Raw genomic sequence first — 22389 nt, 5'->3', positions numbered from 1 at the left:
ATTCCGCATGTTCCTAATCTCGAAAGCTTCGCTATTAACCGAAAGTCTACATCTTCTCATTACCGGTGCAGAATTAAATTTTTCATCGAAAGGACTTCAGGGATCAATTAGATTTTATTCAGCTCCTTTTTTGGATCCAGGTCATCGGAAAAGAAAGAGTTTCAAACTTTCTGACACAGGGAAAAATTGTCAATATTCGTAAGTCGAAAGCTCTACTGTATCCTGAGATGTTTATTTTGGTTTTTCATTACTAACATCAAAGGGGCTGAGCTATAGCTTCAAAATGCTTCAGACATTTAAAAATCTACGAAACTCAAAATAAAAGAATAAAGAAGTTGGAAGGGACCTTGGAGGTCTTCTAGTCCAACCCCCTGCTCAAGCAGGAGATCCTATACCAGTGATGGCTAACCTTTTTGTTGTCGTGTGCCAAAAGTGTGTGTGCATGCAAGCAATAGCGCTTGTGTGCTGGCACCCATAATGCAATGCTCCCTCATTGCACATGTGCGCAAACCCCCCCACATGCGCCCTGCGCATGCACGCCCCCCCGTGCATGCACCCCGGGCCCCCCATACCCTGTTTTGGGCCTGGAAAGCCTCTTGCACCAACCTGGAACCCAAAACACGGCGGGCAGCTACTTCCAGCCAGTCGTTCCCCTGCACCTGCCTGCCTGCCTGGAAAGGCCCTGAAGTTGCACTGCCTGGGATCCACGTTGGAGGCTATTCATGACGGCTGTTGTGACTCCAGCCCCCGAACCTGGCCCCATGCCCGAAAGTGACTCCGAGAGTGGGAGGGAAGGGCCGGTAAGGCATATCTTGGGAGCACCAATGCCTTTGGCCCGGCTCCAGGAGCCAGAACCAGGCCAGTCGGAGGATATAATGAGGCCTTCATCCCCAGATTCCTCCCTTCCCCAGGCTACGCCTTCAGACCCAGCTGATAATAATAATAATAATCAAGCTTGGATTGACCCGCGCTTCAGAAGATTAGAGAGGCGGCGTCATCAAAGGGAAGGGTGGGGCAGGAGCCCCACCCCACCGGATATATAAGGAGCTTTGGGACTGCTCTCACTCCACGGGAAGCAAAAGTTTAGCTGAACCATTTCAAAAAGAGCTGAAAGTCTTGCTACGTGAGTCATTTGTTTGAACTTTGGCAGGCAGCTGCGATTTCTCTGCCAGGACTGATAAGAGCCGTGAATCCACTGGCTGAAGGCCAGCTCGTTAGTACGAAGTGGGGAAGGAGACAGAACAACGGCAAAGCAGCTCTGCCTCTTTGCTGGCGCAAATGGCCTGCCACTGCAGCATCTTTGCAGAGGCAGCAGCAGCTCCTCCATCTGCCAGCCTCACGCTCTGCACCAGTAATGAGAAGACTAGCTGGTCAGTGTGCATGCGTATGCTGGAAACCCGGAAGAGAAATGGGCGACCCTGCATGTGCCAGGCGACATGGCTCTGCGTGCCACTTTGGGCACTTGTGGCATAGGTTCACCATCATGGTCCGATACCATTCCATACAAATGGCTGTCCAAACTCTTCTTAAAAACCTCCAGTTTTGGAGCATTTACAACTTCTGGAGGCAAGTTGTTCCACTGATTAATTGTTCTAACTGTCAGGAAATTTCTCCTTAGTTCTAGGTTGCTTCTCTCCTTGATTAGTTTCCATCACAATTAAAACATACAAAAATGTATAGATGGTGAAATTAGGTTAAAACAGAATTCAAATATTACTATAGTAAAAACACAATAAATAAAACAAGCAAACACTGTAGGCCAGTGACAATGCTTTTTTGTTCATTTTTAAATCCTTCCAAAAGGTCAAAATTGACCCTATTTACTGGAAAGTGAGTTCCAGGAAGTCACAGAGAAAAAGTGTGGCTCTAAGCATCCTCCCCAGATAATCTCATTGGCCGGTGGGAATCTGATTAACACAGTATTGAGATGGAAAACTATTCCGGAAGGCTGTGAAAGATATAGCTGTGAAACCACTGTTTGAAAAATTTAACTGGAACAAGTTTCGTGTTGTTAAGTCTGCAAGCTGCCCGGAATCATCTATGCCAGTTAGCAGAATAACAGAGTGGGAAAGGACCTTGGAGATCTTCTAGCCCAACCTCCTGCTGAAGCAGGAGACTCTATGCCAGTCATGTCAAATTGCTATCCAGTTTGTTCTTAAAACCCCTCCAGTGTAGAGAGGAGTGACTATGGATTATGACTTATGTTGTATTTTAATTTATGATTGTTAATCTTATACCCTGTACTTTGTTCTGGGAAGTCTTGGGGGGTGGGGGGGGGGAGATGAAGGATCAATGTAAAGGAACGATTGAAGATATGTAATTAAGAAATAGAAATAATTTGAAATGAAATCGGGGCTGCTCAGCTGCCATTTCAGAAGGGAATGGAAAGGGAGAGGAGAGAGTGAAGGAAGAAAGTAGGTAGGAAAGAGAGAGGTAGAAAAGGGGGAAAGGAGAGGAAGAAGAAAGGGGAAAGAGAGAGGGTTAGAAAGGGTGGAAGAGAAGAGTAGGGAAGGAGGAGAGGATGTAGAAAAGCGAAGGAGAGGAAGGATGAAGGAAGTAGAAGAAAGTAGAGAAGGGAGGAGGAAAGGTTTGTTAAGGAAGGAAGTGGTAGCTGGGCAGGTCCGAATAAGTAACAAATGAAAGTTAATGACTAATGTTGAATAAGAGACTGTATATTGCAGTGATTCCCAAACTGTGAGCCGCGGCCCCCCAGGGAGCCGCGCTATCGTCATGGGGGCGCCGCGGAATATCTGCGCCCGCTGGGTCCGGCGCTAATGCGCCATTTCTGGGGCGTCTGGTGCGCATGCGCAGTTGCAGGTCGGATTTCCGGGGAGCCGCGGGCGCGTCTGGTGCGCATGCGCAGTTGCAGGTCGGATTTCCGGGGGAGCCGCGGGCGAAAAAGATTGGGAACCTCTGGTATATTGAATAGGTTGTTGAAAAATGGAAATAAAACTTTTTTACTAAAAAAAAAAAACCCTCCAGTGTTGGAGCACCTACAACTTCTGGAGGACGTCGTTCCACTAATTATATACAGATAATGAGGGGGGAGGGAGGGAGGGGGAGAGAGGGAGGGAGAGAGATGATATATAATATTACATATAATATATATAGATAATAGAGTTAATATGCATAATATATCTGATACAATATATCAGATATAATCTGATATAAATGGACAGCTATAGAAATTTAGGAAATAAAAGTCGTTGGAACGACTTATTTTTTCACATTTATTAGCCCCTACCACTGGAAAGAGATTGGAAGCATGCAATATGCCTCTCTAATCCATTTGAACTGCTGCAAATGCCGTTAATCCAAAGCAAAGACATTTCTCACTGCACGCAAAGTATCACGTTTATTACATCAGATTATTTGCAAGGGAAACACACGGCTGGGTCCCTTCCTCAGCTTCAGTTTGCTACAAAGATTAATGCACAAAACCCAAATGAGCACATTTTAACCAGGGTCTCGGATGCCATTTGCCAACAGGCATAGGAAGGGCTGCCCGAATTAGCATTTCTGTGCTACGGCTTATGGTAGATTTAGTTTTAATTCCAGGAAAAAAGCAAAACACAATCTTGAAGCCAACACAAAACAATCATTTCCTTGCCTTTAAAACTATTTGCATGTATTGACTTGTCATTTTTAAGTATAAAATAAACAAATCAATTTCATCCTCTAACTCTTCCATTTTGTTAAAATCTAGCTTACTTAGACCTCTGAACCTCTTACCGCTATTGCCATATTTACATAGCATGATGTCTGTCAGCTTGTATCAGTTTCTGCTTGACATGCAAACAATGCAAAAAAAAATCATCAAATTTTAATAAAAAAATAAACACCCGAGTCACTTATCTTTTTCTCTCTCTTTCCAATTTTTGCAAAATTTATACTGATCTTAAGAGCAACATTTCTTGTGGGAAATCAAGCTATGGATTTAGCAAAACAGCAAACAAAATGCAGGTTCACTCAGCTATGATGAGTATTAAGAAAATAACCTGTAAATTTAGTCAGGTAACTTTTCAAATTGTTGATAGATCACAAGTGGCAACACAATAGACAAGTTAATAAAATAAACAAAAGTAATTAAACTCAAAAGACACACAATTGACCAAATTTGCTAGCAAAAAAGCTGACTCACATTAAATTTGTCCTATTACCGTATATACTCGAGTATAAGCCGAGTTTTTCAGCACGTTTTTTGTGCTGAAAAATGTCCCCTCGGGTTATACTCGAGTGTATACGGCTTATACTCAGTGTTTTTTTTCTTTTTCACATTATACCGGATGGAGCAAACTTGGCGGGCTTTTGCATTAGCGGGAAGCCCTGCCGGTGCAGTGAGAGGCGGGCGGGGAGCCGCCAGCCTTCTCGGCTGAGGGAGGGAGGCTTTCCCTGACCGGTAGCTGCCTCATTTCCCTCCCTCGGCTTATACTCGAGTCCCCAGTTTACCCCAGTTTTTGGGGTAAAATTAGACCTCGGCTTATACTCGGATCGGCTTATATTCGAGTATATACGGTAATTAAAACCCACAAAACAATCATTTCCTTGCCTTTAAAACTATTTGCATGTATTGACTTGTCATTTTTAAGTATAAAATAAACAAATCAATTTCATCCTCTAACTCTTCCATTTTGTTAAAATCTAGCTTACTTAGACCTCTGAACCTCTTACCGCTATTGCCATATTTACATAGCATGATGTCTGTCAGCTTGTATCAGTTTCTGCTTGACATGCAAACAATGCAAAAAAAAATCATCAAATTTTAATAAAAAAATAAACACCCGAGTCACTTATCTTTTTCTCTCTCTTTCCAATTTTTGCAAAATTTATACTGATCTTAAGAGCAACATTTCTTGTGGGAAATCAAGCTATGGATTTAGCAAAACAGCAAACAAAATGCAGGTTCACTCAGCTATGATGAGTATTAAGAAAATAACCTGTAAATTTAGTCAGGTAACTTTTCAAATTGTTGATAGATCACAAGTGGCAACACAATAGACAAGTTAATAAAATAAACAAAAGTAATTAAACTCAAAAGACACACAATTGACCAAATTTGCTAGCAAAAAAGCTGACTCACATTAAATTTGTCCTATTACCGTATATACTCGAGTATAAGCCGAGTTTTTCAGCACGTTTTTTGTGCTGAAAAATGTCCCCTCGGCTTATACTCGAGTATATACGGCTTATACTCGAGTGTTTTTTTTTTTCTTTTTTTCACATTATACCGGATGGAGCAAACTTGGCGGGCTTTTGCATTAGCGCGGGGAAGCCCTGCCGGTGCAGTGAGAGGGCGGGGCGGGGGAGCCGCCAGCCTTCTCGGCTGAGGGAGGGAGGCTTTCCCTGACCGGTAGCTGCCTCATTTCCCTCCCTCGGCTTATACTCGAGTCCCCAGTTTACCCCAGTTTTTTGGGGTAAAATTGGGGACCTCGGCTTATACTCGGATCGGCTTATATTCGAGTATATACGGTAATTAAAAACCCACAAAAAACAATTTTGTAAAATTTGTCAGATCCGCTAGACCTGGCACTTTTAATTTTAGAAATACACCCATTAAAGCAGTCAGGATATGCCTGAGAGTTCATTCTTAAATAATGAAATGTGGCTAATTCCCTTACCAATTCTTGCAATCTAAGAAAACCTGGCAGAATATTTCCTTCCAGCTCGCGCAGCTGTTCTGCTTTATCCAAAACCTGTAAACAAAGAAAGATGTTTGTTACACAAAAATAATAATTTGAAAGTTCTGTTTCTACTACTCCAAGTATATTTACCAATACAAAGTTTCTCAAAGAGTTTCTCAAATTATATTTTCCTAAGAAAAGTATGGGGTTTTTTTCCTCAAACAGGCACAATTGGTTAAAAAGTCCAAGTATTTCAGTTAATTGATTTAATCTCCCTAAAAACAACAAAAATATATCTTGATCTTTGATTGGGAGCCACCCAGATTTAGTTGAAATATGGGCAGCTATATAAATATTTTAAATTAATTAAATAAAATAGTAATTATATTTTGTTTTGAAGAAATAAAGTTAAGGTAAGAAGTGGTTAATACAAAGCTTAATTTTCTTCTAATAGCTACTAAATTCCTATATTTATATTGAAATAGATTCTATTACTTCTGAAAATAGAAAAATATACCAATTGGCTCCTTAATTTTTAACGGATTCAATTTTGTAAAAGGTTAGGGAAAAACTATATTTTATTTCAGATGGGGCTGGGTTATGCATAACTTTGTATTCAACCTTCCAAAAATGTCCTTGTTTAATATAGAAAATGTTAGGTTTCCATACAATAAATAAATAAATAAGGACTGCAGAATGTAATCTTTCAATACATTATCTCTGTATGTACTGTAAAGTCTCTACCCCTCAGTGTGATTGTGGTGCTCCTCAACAAAATATCCATCACAAATGTCCATCAAGAGCTTACACCCGCCCAATGTCTGATTTTTTCAACATAGACCACCCTGTCCTTCAACAGGGGTGGGCTTCAAAAATTTTAGCAAGGGGTTCTCTGCCCGGTTGCCTGGGTAGGCGTGGCCATAGTAGGCGTGGCCTAGTCGGCCTCCTGCACCACGGTGAAGGGGGTGTTTTTGCCCTCCCCGGACTCCAGAGGCTTTCCTTGAGCCTCCGGGAAGACGAAAACAACCTCCCCAAGCTCCGGAGGCTGGAAATGGGCCTGTTTCCAACCTTCCCGAACTTTTGGTAGGCCCATTTTTTGCCCTCCCTGAGCCTCCACGCACACCCTGCACTTACCTGCATCCAAAACGGGCCGTGTGGGGACTTCTGGGAGGGGCAGGGAGGGAGGGGTGGGCAGGGTGGGGCCATCCAGGACTGGGATTTGGGGGTTCTCCAAACTGCACAGAATCTTAGCTAGAGGTTCTCCCGAACCTCTGCGAACCCCAACAGCCCACCCCTGTCCTTCAATGGGACACTGCAGCCATTCTAAATACAAGTTAGCTGCCAGGTATCTGAATTTTGACCCCATGACCGTGGGGATGCTGCAATGGACGTTAAGTGTGAAAAACAGTCTTAAGTCACTTTTTCCAGTGCCGTTGTAAACTTTAGTCACTAAATGAACTATTGTTACGTCGAGGACTATCTGTATATGTATTATCTTGTATAGCGTAACAGGATACAGAATGCATTAAAATTCATAAGAATAGCATATAAAATGTGTATCAAAATATAAAACGTCAGAGCAGTAAATTATTTCAAAAACACACAATATGAGTGATGAGTAAAACTATGAATAAAATTAAGTTATGTATGAGCAGTCACTGGGGTGGTTAAACCTTTGCCTGGATATCTTATCTTATCTTATCTTTCTAACCATCCATAGGACATCAGTGCCCTCCAGATGACATATTTCATGCAGGGATCCAGGGAACCTTCTGAGGGGGCATTCTGTCACAATATGATATAAAATTTGGAGGACTTAACTGGCTTAACTAAGATCAAACGATGAAAACACCCCACGCAAAACAGATATCCTATGAAGGGGTTCCTTCCCACTTAAAGTTACCTTAGTTCAGTGATGGCTAACTTTTTTACCATTATGTGCCAGGAGGGGGTGGGGGGGGTCATGTGCGTGTCCACATCCATAATTCTATGCACTTTGCCCCTGCACATGCGCAGGCGACCCTCCCCCCGCTCCCGGCACGCGATGGCCCAGTAGGCTGGTTTTTTCTCTCTCACCTGGCTCCGGAGCTTTTCTAGGAGTCTGGGGGGGAGCGAAAACGGCCTTCCCCACCCCCCAGAGGTCCTCCAGAGGCCAAAAACATCCCATTTGCCAACTTCCGGTGGGACCGGAAGGCCCATTTTTTGCTGTCCCCAGCCTTCATAGTCTCATTCGAGACAATGACGAATCCGCATATAGACTAGAGGTCGAACGACTAGCCTTGTGGTGCAACCAAAACAATCTGGAACTGAACATACTCAAAACCGTAGAAATGGTGGTAGACTTTAGGAGAAACCCTTCCATACTTCCACCTCTCACAATACTTGACAACACAGTATCAACAGTAGAAACCTTCAAATTTCTGGGTTCTATCATATCGCAAGATCTAAAATGGACAGCTAACATCAAAAACATCATTAAAAAAGGACAACAAAGAATGTTCTTTCTGCGCCAACTCAGTAAGCTCAAACTGCCCAAGGAGCTGCTGATTCAGTTCTACAGAGGAATTATTGAGTCTGTCATTTGCACCTCTATAACTGTGGTTCGGTTCTGCAACCCAACAAGAAAAACACAGACTTCAGAGGATAATTAGAACTGCAGAAAAAATAATTGCTACCAACTTGCCTTCCATTGAGGACCTGTATACTGCACGAATCAAGAAGAGGGCCGTGAAAATATTTGCAGATCCCTCACATCCTGGACATAAACTGTTTCAACTCCTACCCTCAAAACGACGCTATAGAGCACTAGAGACCAGAACAACTAGACACAAGAACAGTTTTTTCCCGAAGGCCATCACTCTGCTAAACAAATAATTCCCTCAACACTGTCGAACTATTTACTAAATCTGCACTACTATTAATCATCTCATCGTTCCCATCACCAATCTCTTTCCATTTATGACTGTATGACTGTAACTTGTTGCTGGCAATCCTTATGATTTATTATTATTATTATTATTATTATTATTATTATTATTATTATTATTATTATTATTATTATTATTATTATTATTATTATTTATTATATTTGTATACCGCCCATCTCCCGAAGGACTCAGGGCGGTTCACAGACAAAAAACAACAGAAAACATATAATAGATAAAAAACAGCTAAAGAATAGATAGTTAAATTCAATTGATGCTCTAACTTTTAAATACAAATTTAAAACCTCATTTAAACCTTTTTTAAAAAAATCCAATTTAAAACTACATTCAGGCTAGTCCTGCTCTTCGAAACAGCAACGTCTTCAGCTCGCGGCAGAAGGACTTGAGATCGGGGAGTTGACGAAGCCCCAGAGGGAGCTTATATTGATATATTGACCATCAATTGTGTTGTAAATGTCGTACCTTGATGAACGTATCTTTTCTTTTATGTACACTGAGAGCATATGCACGAAGACAAATTCCTTGTGTGTCCAATCACACTTGGCCAATAAAATTCTATTCTATTCTATAGGAGTGTGGGGAGGGCAAAAATAGCCTTCCCCACCCCCCAGAGGTCCTCCGGACGCCAGAAACAGCCCGTCTGCCAACTTCCAGTAGGACCAGAAGGCCTGAAAATCAGTTGGCTGGCACGCGCCTGCCCACCAGAGCTGAGCTCACGTGCCCAGATATGGCTATAGGATGCCATCGGTTCTCCATCACAGCCTTAGTTCTTATACTTTAGCACTTATCTAAAGTGCAAATTACAATTTGAAACTCTGGTCAGGAAAAACATGAAGGACACTCTGTTCTCACCGTAGACATCAACAAAGCTTTACTGACAGCATCAATCACTGGGGAGAACGAGTCACGCTGAGCCTTGTGATTAATCATGATTGTTCCATACCTGTGCTTGGATTTGAGAAGCATTTAGAAACCACTGAAAGAGATCGCTCATTTATCTTCATTTTCCCCCGAGTTAACTGAGGCTGAAATATGTTACATTATTCACCAATGAAACAAAACAGTGTTAATTAGTTTTGCCAATTTGTGCTACCAAAACACACGGGCGATCATCGATCTTCATTTAAGTCACCCCATAATAAATCCGTACATCACAGGTTAATTCACATAAATTGATTCTGCTCGCATTCCTGTCTGTTTTCACGCACAGCCGAGTGGAAAGTTCTAATTTCACTCTTAATTCTTCTGATTTATTGACAATTTGCCCAATGCAAATTATCATCAATTTAATGCTCTTTATCATCTATTCTCAAGTAACTTCAGATATGAAAACGATCAATAAACTAAGCAACTTTTCTCAAAAACCAGCTTTATTCATGGTTTCCCCCCTGGAACAGATCAGTAAAATCTCACGACACATTTTCATTTTTGGGGGGGAGCTTCGATTTCTGTAAACATTTTTCTATAAATAAAAAGTGAGGTCCTCACAATTATAGCAATCAATGTGTAAGAAAAAAGAAGATGTATATTTCAGGTAAGCTTTGTTTTTACTTTTCATGTTAGAGCTAATTACATTTTATTAGCAGGATGGGATTCCCTGTAGTGCAGCAATATCCTCTCTCTACAGTTAACTAACTATATAACGAAACAATTGAGCTGAGCCAATTGCAGGTTTCATTCTTCACAGCTAGGTAATAATACTATGCAAGCTTCCAGTGCAAATAGTTTTTTTTTTAAATACTGTCTTAAATCTAAGATTTACAAGACAACCATTCGGCCTGTTGCACTGTATGGCACTGAATGCTGAGCAGCAACCAGAGGGACCGAAAGCACTCTCCGTGCCATGCAAATGCATAGGCTCCGTTGGATATCGGGCATCTCCCTTCTTGACCACATCACACGACACCATTCGACAGTATTTTGGTGTGGCACCAATTAAAGAGAAGATGAGAGAAGTATGGACGTATCCTGAGAGCATGGCAGAATATTCCTGAACTGGCAGAGACATGGTAACAAGGTCAGCCAATGAATAGGCATGGTAACAGATCAGCCAATGAGGCTTATTTGGAAACAGAAACTTAAGCAAGGAGTCTGGGCGTGGCTTAGCTCTGTGCTCAGCTCTAAAATGAAACGAGTCGGGTCTTGTCTGTATTCTGCTCTGAACTCTGAACTGAAACTCGTCTCTGCTCTCCTCTGCCTGTGTTTTTTGCCTGCAGCTCTCTACCACGTTGGAAGAATCTGCTGTTGGTGTTGTATGTGTTATTTTATATATAAAGAGAAATTAATGAATCCTGCCGAATCAGTTACCTGTGTGTGTTTTCTGGATTTTGATTTTTGCAACAAACTCTGACAGAGCAGCACTTTCCATCATTGCCAAGACTGTCTACCAATTAGAAGTCAATGGCTAGCGACCTCACGAGCATCCAAAACAGAGATGGCAAGACACCATCAACAAAGACATGCAAGCCACGGGCCTGCGCCCTGGAGATGCAGCTGATCTGCAAAATGGCGTTCAATGATCTGAAAAGAGAATCCTGCACCTGCGGGAATACACTAGGAAGACGACGATCACAGTATAACATAGATACTTACAACATACATTGTCTGGTTCTGCAGATCAGATGTCAAAGCTGCCTTTTTAAATAAACGTACGAAATCGTTGAATGCGTCGCAGGATACAAATGAAGGATCTTCTTCTTTGATAAAGAGGCATTGCAACTGTCTCAATATTTCTTCCAGAAGTAACCTTGAAGTAAAACATTCGGCACAATTCACAAATACATGAGGAAGCTGAAAAGAAAGAGAACAAATATAGGTTTCCTTCTGTTTATGCTATTACAAGGCTCTTCACAGCAAACCTAACTTGGACTGTTCACAAAGTAACAAACCAATAACATTATTTACAAAGCCATGTCTAAGACTCAAAGATAGGTTAACTCACTAATTACAGCTGATTTGCAAAAATCACTAAATAATCAGGATCAGAAGTGAGGGGTGCATAGTAATGCCATCCTGAGGGCACTGTATATAATCATGAATATGTCCATCAGTGTAGAAGCCAACCCTAGAAATTTCAACCAAAATACCATGAAAAATGTGTCATGTATAATTAAGCTGACATCTGAATTTTAAACCACAGTGACAGGTGAGAAACTGCAAATTGTTACCTCATCATTTATAAGACCATTCAATTTTAAGGCTGTGACAGGCTTTTTTTAAAAAAAATCCAAACTCTGGTCTGCATTTTTGGAGTGTACTTTGGAACTTAAAATACTCAGCTTATCTTCAAATATATACAGTAAGTCCCATTCAAATTAACAAGTCTTACTTTTAACCACAGCACGCTTCCGCTTTTGAATGTATTTATTTTATTGCTAAGTACTAACTGATTGGGATTGGTATATATCGATAAATATATAGTAAAATATATTTTACTTTACAGAAAGTGAAAAAAGTAAAGGAGTCCCTGCGGATTTTACTCCGCTAATCATTGCCGACTCTAGGGTGCGCTGCTCCTCTTGGTTTCAAGACCATTGAGCCAATGCTATCTCAAGACATTCCCGCAGTCATGTGACCAGCATGACGCCACGAGTGCTGTTACCTTCCTGATGTGGTACCTATTTATCTACTCACATTTGCATGCTTTCGAACTGCTAGACTGGCAGGAGCTAGAGCGAGGACGGGAGCTCACTCCGTTGCATGGTGCTTGGGCCTCAAATCTCAGCATCTTAACTGCTGAGCCACACTGCCCCATTGTGTGTGTGTGTGTGTGTCTGTGCATATGTATATATACATTAAAAACCAGCCACTCCATGTAAGGCCGTACTCTAAAATGATTGCAATATGCAATGCATGCAGTTATATTCAAAAAGACAAGATGAAAAAATTGCTGGTAAATATATAACAATCAACATTCAATCACCATTATAAATAAGAGCTGGGGAAAACATAACATAGCATCAATGCATATGAGAAGCCTCACATTTGGAACTCAAACTAGGACATGACAAAAATCAGAAATTTGACAAGTCTACTGGTTAAAAAGCAAACAGTAAACGTTGTTTATTTGGCTAACCCTTATTCTAAATACAGCTCTTCCTTTTTTTCTACGGCCAAGGAAGCATATATTTTGAGCACAGATGGATCATAATTCACAATCACTGACACTAGGTTAAAGGCAGCTGCAGAAAATTGTTAATTTGCTGCCCATCTGCCCTATTCACCTATACCCAAATAGAAATAAACATAACTTTGATTTTCTGGATTATTTTATGCATTGGGCACCTCCTGCCAAAATGTTTTTTGGAAAAATCCCACTGAACAGTTCCCCATAACGAACGTTAAGATGTTTCTCTATGCTAAATGTGAACATCCACTTTAAAAGAGTAACAAAAAAATAACATGGGTTTTTTTTAAAGAAAAAACTAGATCATTCTTACCTCCAAGGTTTTTAGAAGATTCTGCAGCACGTAAGTCTTTCCACTGGATGTATGTCCATATATGAAAAGGGCTGGAAAGCTAAAGTGTTGACGCTAGGAAATAATATGTACATACTTAGGAGGTGGTTTTTTTTTTACTTTAAGCATACCCTGACCTTTGTTTAAATGGTTTTTAGGACTTTGATTCATTATTTTTTACTACCTTAGCTGAACAATGATTGATGAGAGACAGAGAGAGAAAAAAGAGAGAGAGAGAGAGAGACAAGAGACAGAGAGAAAGAAAGAGAGAGAATAAGTGAAAACAAAACTGAACAACGAGGCAAAAAAGGGCCTTGAGAAGGAAGGAAAAGAGGAATCCTAAAAGTTAGCATCACAAATAGTTAAAATTTGGCAAGCAAATGGATCTTCCCAAGCCTCATCTTCAAGGTGCCATCTTCAAACGCATCTTTTCAATGGCACTGTCTCTGTCTACGGAGATTCTCAACCATCCAGATCATTGTTGTCTCAAAGGTGCTTTTCAAAAGGCAAAAAGCTTCTTGGATGTGAAATGAAACATTAGGATAAAAAAAACCCAAGAAAGTCCAGTTGCCTTTTGAAAAGCACCTTTGGGACAGTACTGACTCTGCTTAGTCTCACTTCCTGCCCATTGTTGTGAACGAACAGAACAAGATCTCAACTGGCACCTCACTCCTGTGTGATTGTTTTAAATAATAAATCACCAATTTCAATTCCAGTAACGTCCATTTCTTGTTCATTCTTTCGATAGGAGCAGAAAAATGAAATCTGGTATAAAGATACCATAAGAGCAGTTCCTGTAAAGATGTTCTGTCCTCCCTCGCCTCCGTCCGAGCGATGGCTTAATTAGCCGGCACTATCAGCTCTGGCAGCAAAAGAGCGAACGTCTGCCAAGTGTCTCTGTTATCTCTCTTGATGAGTCAAACAGTACTTCAGCTCTTAGTTCAGCAGTTAATTTGCCTGCTACAAAGAGACACAGCAGCTCTCGCTGCTTTTATATCCTGTGGGGTGTGGCTCCATCACTCAGCACTTCCTAGGCCTGCCCCACCCCTGCTTCTGTTGTTCCCGCCTCTCCTGCCTACAAAATCTTTTTCTTTTTTTTTCTTTTGGTTTGCATTTATATCCCACCCTTCTCTGAAGACTCAGGGCGGCTTACACTATGTTAGCAATAGTCTTCATTCTATTTGTTTATTTATATACAAAGTCAACTTATTGCCCCCAACAATCTAGGGTCCAGCCAGGCCTGATTGCCATCAGCTGGGTCTAGAGGCATGGCGAGGGGGGGGGACAAAGAGTCAGGGGAGAGAGGCCTCATTATCTCTTCCACCTGGCCTGCCTCTGGCTCCTGGAGCTGAACCAGGGAAGCCAGTGCTCCCGAGGTAAGTCCTGACGGCCCTTCCCCCTCACTTTCCAAGTCACTTTCTAGCAGGAAGGCCGGCTCGGGGGGCGCAGACACAACAAAAGAGCTAAACAAGAGATGCTTGGCTACAGCCCACCAAATGCTCATAACAATCCTTAAAAAAAAAATCACTCTAATTATGCAAGAGCTTCCTGGAAAGCAAAGGTTTAACCTGATGTTTTTCATTCCAATACATATAGCATTGTCAGATGTGAGGAGCTCAAAGCACCTTAAAAATTACCCTTCCTTTATAATACAAAACATGACGCCTCAAAGTAAGCTTCAGTCAAAAAAATACAAGAAAATATATATATATAAAAGGGTACCTCTCCAAATATTGACAATAAGGTTGACGCTTGAGCTTCTCGGCAGGGTATCATGCTTTCCAGTTGAAGCAGTTTTGCTTCGGGATACTTTGGATGTTTCAAAGCTGACATTTTAGCTTCTGATTCTGTGGCTGCGTCTCAGGGGCAGCTTCAAGGATGAAGGAAGACCTGCAAAATGAAATTGTAGTTAAGATTCCCCATGGAAACACACTGGCTATGTATTGAGGAACATGTTTTCAACCATGTTACAACCTGTTTTATTAAAAATAACAAAGCATTGCAGCAGGAGTGTCAAACTCAAGGCCCACGGGTCACATCCAGTCCGTGGGGTGCTTAGGTTTGGCCCACAGGGCCACCCTGAAAATAGCAAAAGACCAGCCCGCAGTGCCTCTGCCAGTGAAAACAGAGCGTGCGTAGTGGCCCTTTTTGCTGGCAGAGGGCTGCAGGAGGCCATCACAGCAAAAATTTATTTATTTATTTATTTGTTTGTTTGTTTGTTTGTTTATTTATTCCATTTATATACCGCCCTTCTCCCGAAGGACTCAGGGCGGTTTACAGCCAAATAAAAAGCAAAATACAAAAATTAAAAACATTTTAAAATCTAAAATTCAATTCGGCCGAAACGAATAAAACAGTAATAAAACCATAGTAAAAACCCGCATTAAAATACGTTAGGCCAGCCCTGCACGGCGAAACAAGAAGGTCTTTAACTCGCGTTTGAAGGTCTGGAGGTCGGGGAGTTGGCGTATCCCCGGAGGCAGCTCGTTCCAGAGGGCAGGAGCCCCCACGGAGAAGGCCCTCCCCCTGGGCATCGCCAGTCGACATTGTTTGGCTGACGGTACCCTGAGGAGGCCCTCCCTATGGGAGCGCACAGGTCACTGGGAGGCTATTGGTGGCAGCAGGCGGTCCTATAAGTATGGAGCCCAGGGGGCCGTGTAGGTGCCACAGAGCTCCGTTTTTGCTGGCAGAGTGCTAGCAAAACAAACTACTAGCAAAAGTGGATCCCCCAACTCTGCCCGGGCTAACACAGGTGCCCCCCGACATGAATGAGGATGAGCTGGCCACACCCACCCAGGTGAAACAAAACCCTGATGTGGCTCTCAATGAAACCAAGTTTGACACCCCTGCATTACAGTAATATTAAGTGTTTACTTGTAGCTCAATATTTGAGGGGGACGGCCAAGTTACTCTATAAATACAGGCAATCTTCAACTTACCGACACAACTGAATCTGTTTAGGATCAGTTCAGCAATTTAGTACTTCTTCTATGCTATTTAATACTGATATTAGTATTATTATATGATTTGCCTGTCCTGTATAAATTGAGGATTCTATTCTTCTCTGCCACGTGGTCTTGCTTAATACATATTCAATCGCTTGTATTACACATAAAATACTTTCCTTCAACTTTTCTTGTTAAGGCTATAAATTATGAGAACAAAGATGAAAGAAACATCTGATGCATATCAAATTAAGTTTCTTAAACTTAATTATAAGAGATGTTACAAGTAGGACAACCATCTTGACATTTTATTAAAAATAAAAGCGATCACTTCGGTGATTGCTCATTGTAAATTCTGAAAGGAAGAACACTACCACTGTTTTAAAGGTAATCATTAAGTCTTATTTTAGATTGACGTGTTGTGCAAACTTATAATCTAAAGCTGGTATATATACTTCAATTCACTGCACAAATTCAAAAAGCTAAGTTAACCATGGCTAAAACTTCTACAGGAATAGCGGCAGAGAAATTTAACACAATAGATAAGACTTAAGCCCATTTTTCCCAATGAAAATTAAGTTCAGCTAACTGGGGATGGACCACAATTGGAGCCCAAAATTTATGTTGCTAAAAGTGAGACATGTATTAAGTGAGCTTTGTCCCATTTTACGGCTTTTCTTGCCACATTTGTCAAGCGAATCACTGCAGTTGCTCAATTAGTAACGCAGTTGTTAAGTGAATCTGGTTTTTCCCATCGACGTGGCTGGTCAGAAGTCGCAAAAGGGATGATCACATATTCAGCTGAAAAAAATGCTTTTAAAAGTAAAAAAAATAATTGGCCACGCCCCCCTAGTCACCCCACCCCCACCAAGCCACCCCCACAGAACCTGTAGTAACCAATTTTACATTTCACCACTGCTTTGAAGGGTCACTAAATGACCTGTTGTAAGTCGTTAAGCCTGGGCTCGGTGGCTCAGTGGCTAAGACCCTGAGCTTGTCGACCAGAAAGGTCGGCGGTTCGAATCCCTAGTGCAGGTCTCCTGGGTGAAGCAGGGGGTTGGACTAGATGACCTCCGAGGCCCCTTCCAACTCCGTTACCCGACTACCTGTAACCCACCAGGTCGAGAGACCGTAGATTTTTCTAGAAAAGGTCGAGGGGGGGGGTTAGGGAAAGCTGCGAGGCAGAGGTAGCAAAAAGCCTATGGCAACTTTACGCCTTTGCGGACTTCAACTCCCAGAATCCCTCAGCCGGGCCTGCCGGGCCATACGGGCTCAAGGAATTCTGGGAGTTGAAGTCCACAGGTGGTCACGAAGTTGCCATAGTTTCCCCACCCCGCTTAACTTAGGGAGATGGCGACGGCCACCTGGGGCAAGTACAAGCCGAGGGCGCTAAGCGAGGCAACGCGACTCGAAAAGGCCCTGCCGGGATCCAAGGGGCTGAATTCGCCCTTTTCGCCTCAGAAACGAGAAAGCCAACCTACCGCTTGCCGCCGCCGCCGCCAAAAGTGCGGGAAAAGGCGAGAGGGCGTAACGGAAACGCCAAAGCGCGAGAGCTACGTCATAAAGGGGGGCTTGATTGAACCGCTCCGCCGTCACTCAGCCAGACTTCCCAATAGGAGGGCGCGTTTATCTCAGGGGGTGGGAGGACGGATAGGGTATAAAAGCCGACAGTCGGGGCTTTGCCTCGCCATAACAGGCGTTATTTGCCTGAGTTCATGTGTTGTTGTTATGGGGGAGGGAGGGAAGGAAGGAAACCTGTTCACTTTCTGCTTTTATAATGAGGAGAGAGCAACCACTTTCTGGTTTTATATTGGGGAGAGGGCAATTGTGACAATAATTGAGTTCTGTGTTTGCAATGCCTGGGGATAAAAGCATGCAAACAGGTGAAATTGTCCACATTTGTCACTCTGCAAATTTGAATTTCCTTCTGATAATGCACAGGGCTATAGAAGGGGGGAAGATACTGAGAACTGAGTGAATGTCTCATCCCCATAAGAATATCGCCCAATAATTTTTGAGGGTTGGGGTGGGGGGAAACCCCTGCAGCAATAATCCATCTTGCTAAGGACAGGGAAATGGAACAAAATCATTTCTGGATTACAAGAGCAATGCATATGGAGAAGATTTTCACGCAAGCAACAACAAACAAAACCCCTTTTTGTGAATCAACAAAATTGTGGATCAGTTCGGGGCCTGAAACAAGCATGTAAAGCATTAACTGCTGACATTCAAGGTGTATTGATTTCAAAAGAGCAGTCGTATCCATAGATACTCCCAATGGGACCTTTAGGTAGATGCCATTATTATCAAAATAAAGCTTTTAATTTCACCATTTCCTTTTGCAAAGGTGAAGGAGTGGGGGGATCCCCTTGAGAGTAATCCTTGGCCTTAAATTCTCTGCTCCACAATGGAATATTTAGAAGTCACACTTTATGGCTACAGCAGGAAGATTTAACACCAGTGCGATACTTTTAACAAAACTATCATTACTGTATAGCCATTTTCCCTAGCTGAAGCAACCAGGTGAGCCGCAAGGAAAGAAAACCATTATTTATTTATTTATTTATTTATTTTATTTGATTTTTATACCGCCCTTCTCCCGAAGGACTCAGGGCGGTGTACAGGCAAGATAAAACCAGCAATACAAATATACAAGTTAAAATATCATTTAAAAAAACTTATTTAAAATTAGCCTGAAATTAAATTACCATAAACTAAAAAACCCGTTTAAAAATTAATAAAATTTCCCATTAAAAATCCAATTTAGGCCAGCCCCGCGCGAATAAAGAGATGTGTCTTTAGTTCGCGACGGAATGTCCGAAGGTCAGGTATTTGACGTAGACCTGGGGAAGCCTGCTCCAGAGTGGGACCCCCCACAGAGAGGGCCCTCCCCCGGGGGGCCGCCAGCCGACATTGTTTGGCGGACGGCACCCTGAGAAGTCCCTCTCTATGGGAGCGTACGGGTCGGTGGGAGGCATGTGGTAACAGCAGGCGGTCCCGTAAGTACCCAGGTCCTAAGCCATGGAGCGCTTTAAAGGTCGTAACCAACACCTTAAAGTGAACTCGAAGGCCACCGGCAGCCAGTGCAGTCTGCGCAGGAGGCGGTGTTACATGGGAGCCACGAGTAGCTCCTCTATCACCCGCGCAGCTGCATTCTGGACTAACTGGAGCCTCCGAGTGCACTTCAAGGGGAGCCCCATGTAGAGAGCATTACAGTAATCCAAGTGAGAGGTAACGAGCGCATGAGTGACTGTGCATAAGGCATCTCGATCAAGGAAGGGGCGCAACTGCCGAACCAGGCGAACCTGGTGGAAGGCCCTCCTGGAGACGGCCGTCAGATGATCTTCAAACGACAGCCGATCATCCAGGAGGACACCTAAGTTGCGCACCCTATCCTTTGGGGCCAATAATTCGCCTCCAACAGCCAGCTGCGGCTGCAGCTGACTGAATCGGGATGCCGGCATCCACAGCCACTCCGTCTTGGAGGGATTAAGCTTGAGCCTGTTTCTCCCCATCCAGACCCGTACGGCTTCCAAACACCGGGACAGCACTTCAACAACTTCATTGGGGTGGCCCGGGGTGGAAAAGTACAGCTGGGTATCATCAGCGTACTGCTGGTATCTCACCCCGAAACCACTGATGATCTCACCCAGCGGCTTCATGTAGATGTTGAACAGCAGGGGCGAGAGAATCGACCCCTGAGGGACCCCACAAGTGAGGCCCCTCGCGGTCGACCTCTGCCCCCCCGTCAACACCGTCTGCGACCGGTCGGAGAGATAGGAGGAGAACCACCGATATACGGTGCCTCCCACTCCCAATCCCCCCAACCGGTGCAGCAGGATACCATGGTCGATGGTATCAAACGCCGCTGAGAGATCTAATAGGACCAGGGCAGAGGAATAACCCCTGTCCCTAGCCCTCCAGAGATCATCTACCAATGCGACCAAAGCTGTCTCCGTGCTGTATCCGGGTCGGAAGCCGGACTGGAACGGGTCTAGATAGACGTCTTCATCCAGGTATTGGGGTAGCTGTCGCGCCACGGCACTCTCTACAACCTTCGCAACAAAGCGAAGGTTGGAGACTGGACGATAATTACCTAAAATAGCTGGGTCCAGGGAGGGCTTCTTAAGGAGGGGTTGATAATCCTCTGGAGCCAGCCTCGTGTCACCGCCTGAGTGGCCAGTACCAGCCAGGAAGGACACGGGTCCAGTAAACATGTCGTGCCGTGCAGCCTCCCCAACAACCTGTCGACGTCCTCGGGAGCCACAGGGTCAAACTCATCCCAAATGGGCTCAACAAGACGTGCCTCCTCTCCCTCGCTTGGATCATCCCAAATTCGGTCCAGACCGTCCCTCAGCTGAGCGATTTTATCGTATAGATAACCACTAAACTCCTCGGCTCGTCCCTGCAGAGGGTCATCCCGCACCTCCTGATGTAGGAGAGAGTGGGTCACCCGAAACAGGGCGGCCGGGCGGTTATCTGCCGACGCAATGAGGGTGGAGGCATAGGAACGCCTCGCTTCCCTCATTGCCACTAGGTAGGTCCTAGAGTAGGATCTAACTAGTGTCCGATCAGCTCGAGCGACTGGACCTCCAGGTGCTCTCCAGGCGTCTTCTCCGGCGTTTCATCTCCCTCAGCCCCTCGGAGAACCAAGGGGCCGGACAAGACCTACGCCGGGTCAGAGGCCGCAAAGGCGCGACACGGTCCAAGGCCCCGGCCGCGGCCTGTTCCCAGGCCACGACCAGTTCCTCAGCCGTGCCGTGGGCCAGATCCTCAGGGAATGGCCCAAGCTCCGTCAGGAACCTCTCGGGGTCCATCAGGCGCCTGGGACGGAACCACCGTATAGGTTCCGTCTCCCTGCGGTGGTGAATGGCGGTTCGAAGGTCTAGGCGAAGGAGAAAATGATCCGACCATGACATTGGTTCCGTTACTAAATCATCTAACACCAGATCATTTAACCACTGTCCAGAGATATAAATCAGGTCCAGTGTGCCTCCCCCCGTGTGCGTAGGGCCATCATTTACTCGAATCAGGTCCAAGGCCGTCATGGAAGCCAAGAACTCCCGAGCTGCCGTCGATGACAAGCCAACTGATGGCAGGTTAAAGTCCCCCATGACTATAAGTCTGGGGGTCTCAACCGCCACAGCAGCGAGTACCTTCAACAGCTTGGGCAGGGCTGTAGTCACGCAGCAAGGAGCCAGGTACGCGATCACCAAGCCCAACTGATTCCTATAGTCCTATAGGTTAACTATTAACCATAATAGTTAATTTTTCTACAATCTGCTGACTTGAACTATGTGTGCTATTTTGAAAAGTTTGATTCCATTCTTACATGAATAAAAGTAGAATATAGCCAAGAATTCTAGGGGAGTTCTCAACAAAGATGTGAAGTCTGAATTATTTTTATTCCATTTTGCCAGTCTCAAAATATTCCATTGTGTAATTTCCCATTTCTTTCCATTTCAAAATTTGAGGATGTGTTTTCCCTATGCAATGTTTTTTTCCTTTTTTTTAATGTTTTATTTGTTCTGCGCCAACTCAGAAAACTCAAACTGCCCAAGGAGCTGCTGATCCAGTTCTACAGAAGAATTATTGAGTTTGTCATCTGCACCTCTATAACTGTCTGGTTTGGCTCTGGTTTGGCTCTGCAACCCAACAAGACAGACACAGACCAGAGGATCATTAGAACTGCAGAAAAAACAATGGCTACCAACCTGCCTTCCATTGAGGACCTGTATACTGCACGAATCAAGAAGAGGGCTGTGAAAATATTTACAGATCCCTCACATCCAGGACATAAACTGTTTCAACTTCTACCCTCAAAACGACGCTATAGAGCACTGCACACCAGAACAACTAGACACAAAGACAGTTTTTTCCCAAATGCCATCACTCTGCTAAACAAATAATTCCCTCAACACTGTCAAACTTTTTACTAAATCTGCACTACTATTAATCTTAACATCGTTCCCATCACCCATCTCCTTCCGCTTATGACTAACTTTATTGCTTGTGTCCTTACGATTTATACTGATATTGATTGTTTCCTGATTGCTTATTTGTAGCCTATGACTATCATTAAGTGTTGTAAGTGTTGTACCTTGATGAAGGTATCTTTTCTTTTATGCACACTGTGAGCATATGCACCAAGACAAATTCCTTGTCTGTCCAATCACACTTGACCAATAAAATTCTATTCTATTATTTATATAACATTCAATTTTCATCAAACGGTGTGTGGTCTGGGTACAGTTATTTTTAAACAATCATGATACACATATTTATTGTGGGATTCATCACTGTAATATTGATAATATATTACTTAATATCATCTTCTTTAACAAGTCTCAGTTTAGCATTTCCTCCTTTTATATCTCCTCCTTTCTAACTTCTGTTTCTATTGTCTAGCCATTGATAAAAT

At 43.3% G+C, this 22389-nt stretch overlaps 1 protein-coding gene across 6 annotated transcripts in view; it reads right to left on the bottom strand.

Moving 5' to 3' along the window:
* ORC5 (origin recognition complex subunit 5) overlaps positions 1–17522 on the bottom strand; it is a 91160-nt gene extending 73638 nt beyond the window's left edge. For 4 of the 6 annotated variants that reach the window (XM_058191064.1, XM_058191065.1, XM_058191062.1 and 1 more), the window contains exons 1-5: positions 15963–16602; positions 14746–14913; positions 13006–13098; positions 11159–11356; positions 5619–5693 (exon numbers count right to left, since the gene is read on the bottom strand). In XM_058191064.1, the coding sequence (XP_058047047.1) occupies positions 5619–5693; positions 11159–11356; positions 13006–13098; positions 14746–14856 (477 nt within the window). In that variant the 5' untranslated portion in view covers positions 14857–14913; positions 15963–16602. Of the gene's footprint in view, positions 1–5618; positions 5694–11158; positions 11357–13005; positions 13099–14745; positions 14914–15962; positions 16603–17449 lie in introns of those variants that run through there. The other 2 variants (XM_058191061.1, XM_058191060.1) reach the window with 2 other exon arrangements.
* Between the last annotated feature and the right edge of the window lie 4867 nt (positions 17523–22389).

The sequence above is a fragment of the Ahaetulla prasina genome, chromosome 7 (assembly GCF_028640845.1).
Source record: "Ahaetulla prasina isolate Xishuangbanna chromosome 7, ASM2864084v1, whole genome shotgun sequence".
Lineage (NCBI taxonomy): Eukaryota > Metazoa > Chordata > Lepidosauria > Squamata > Colubridae > Ahaetulla > Ahaetulla prasina.
This window is presented reverse-complemented; position numbering and strand designations above follow the sequence as displayed.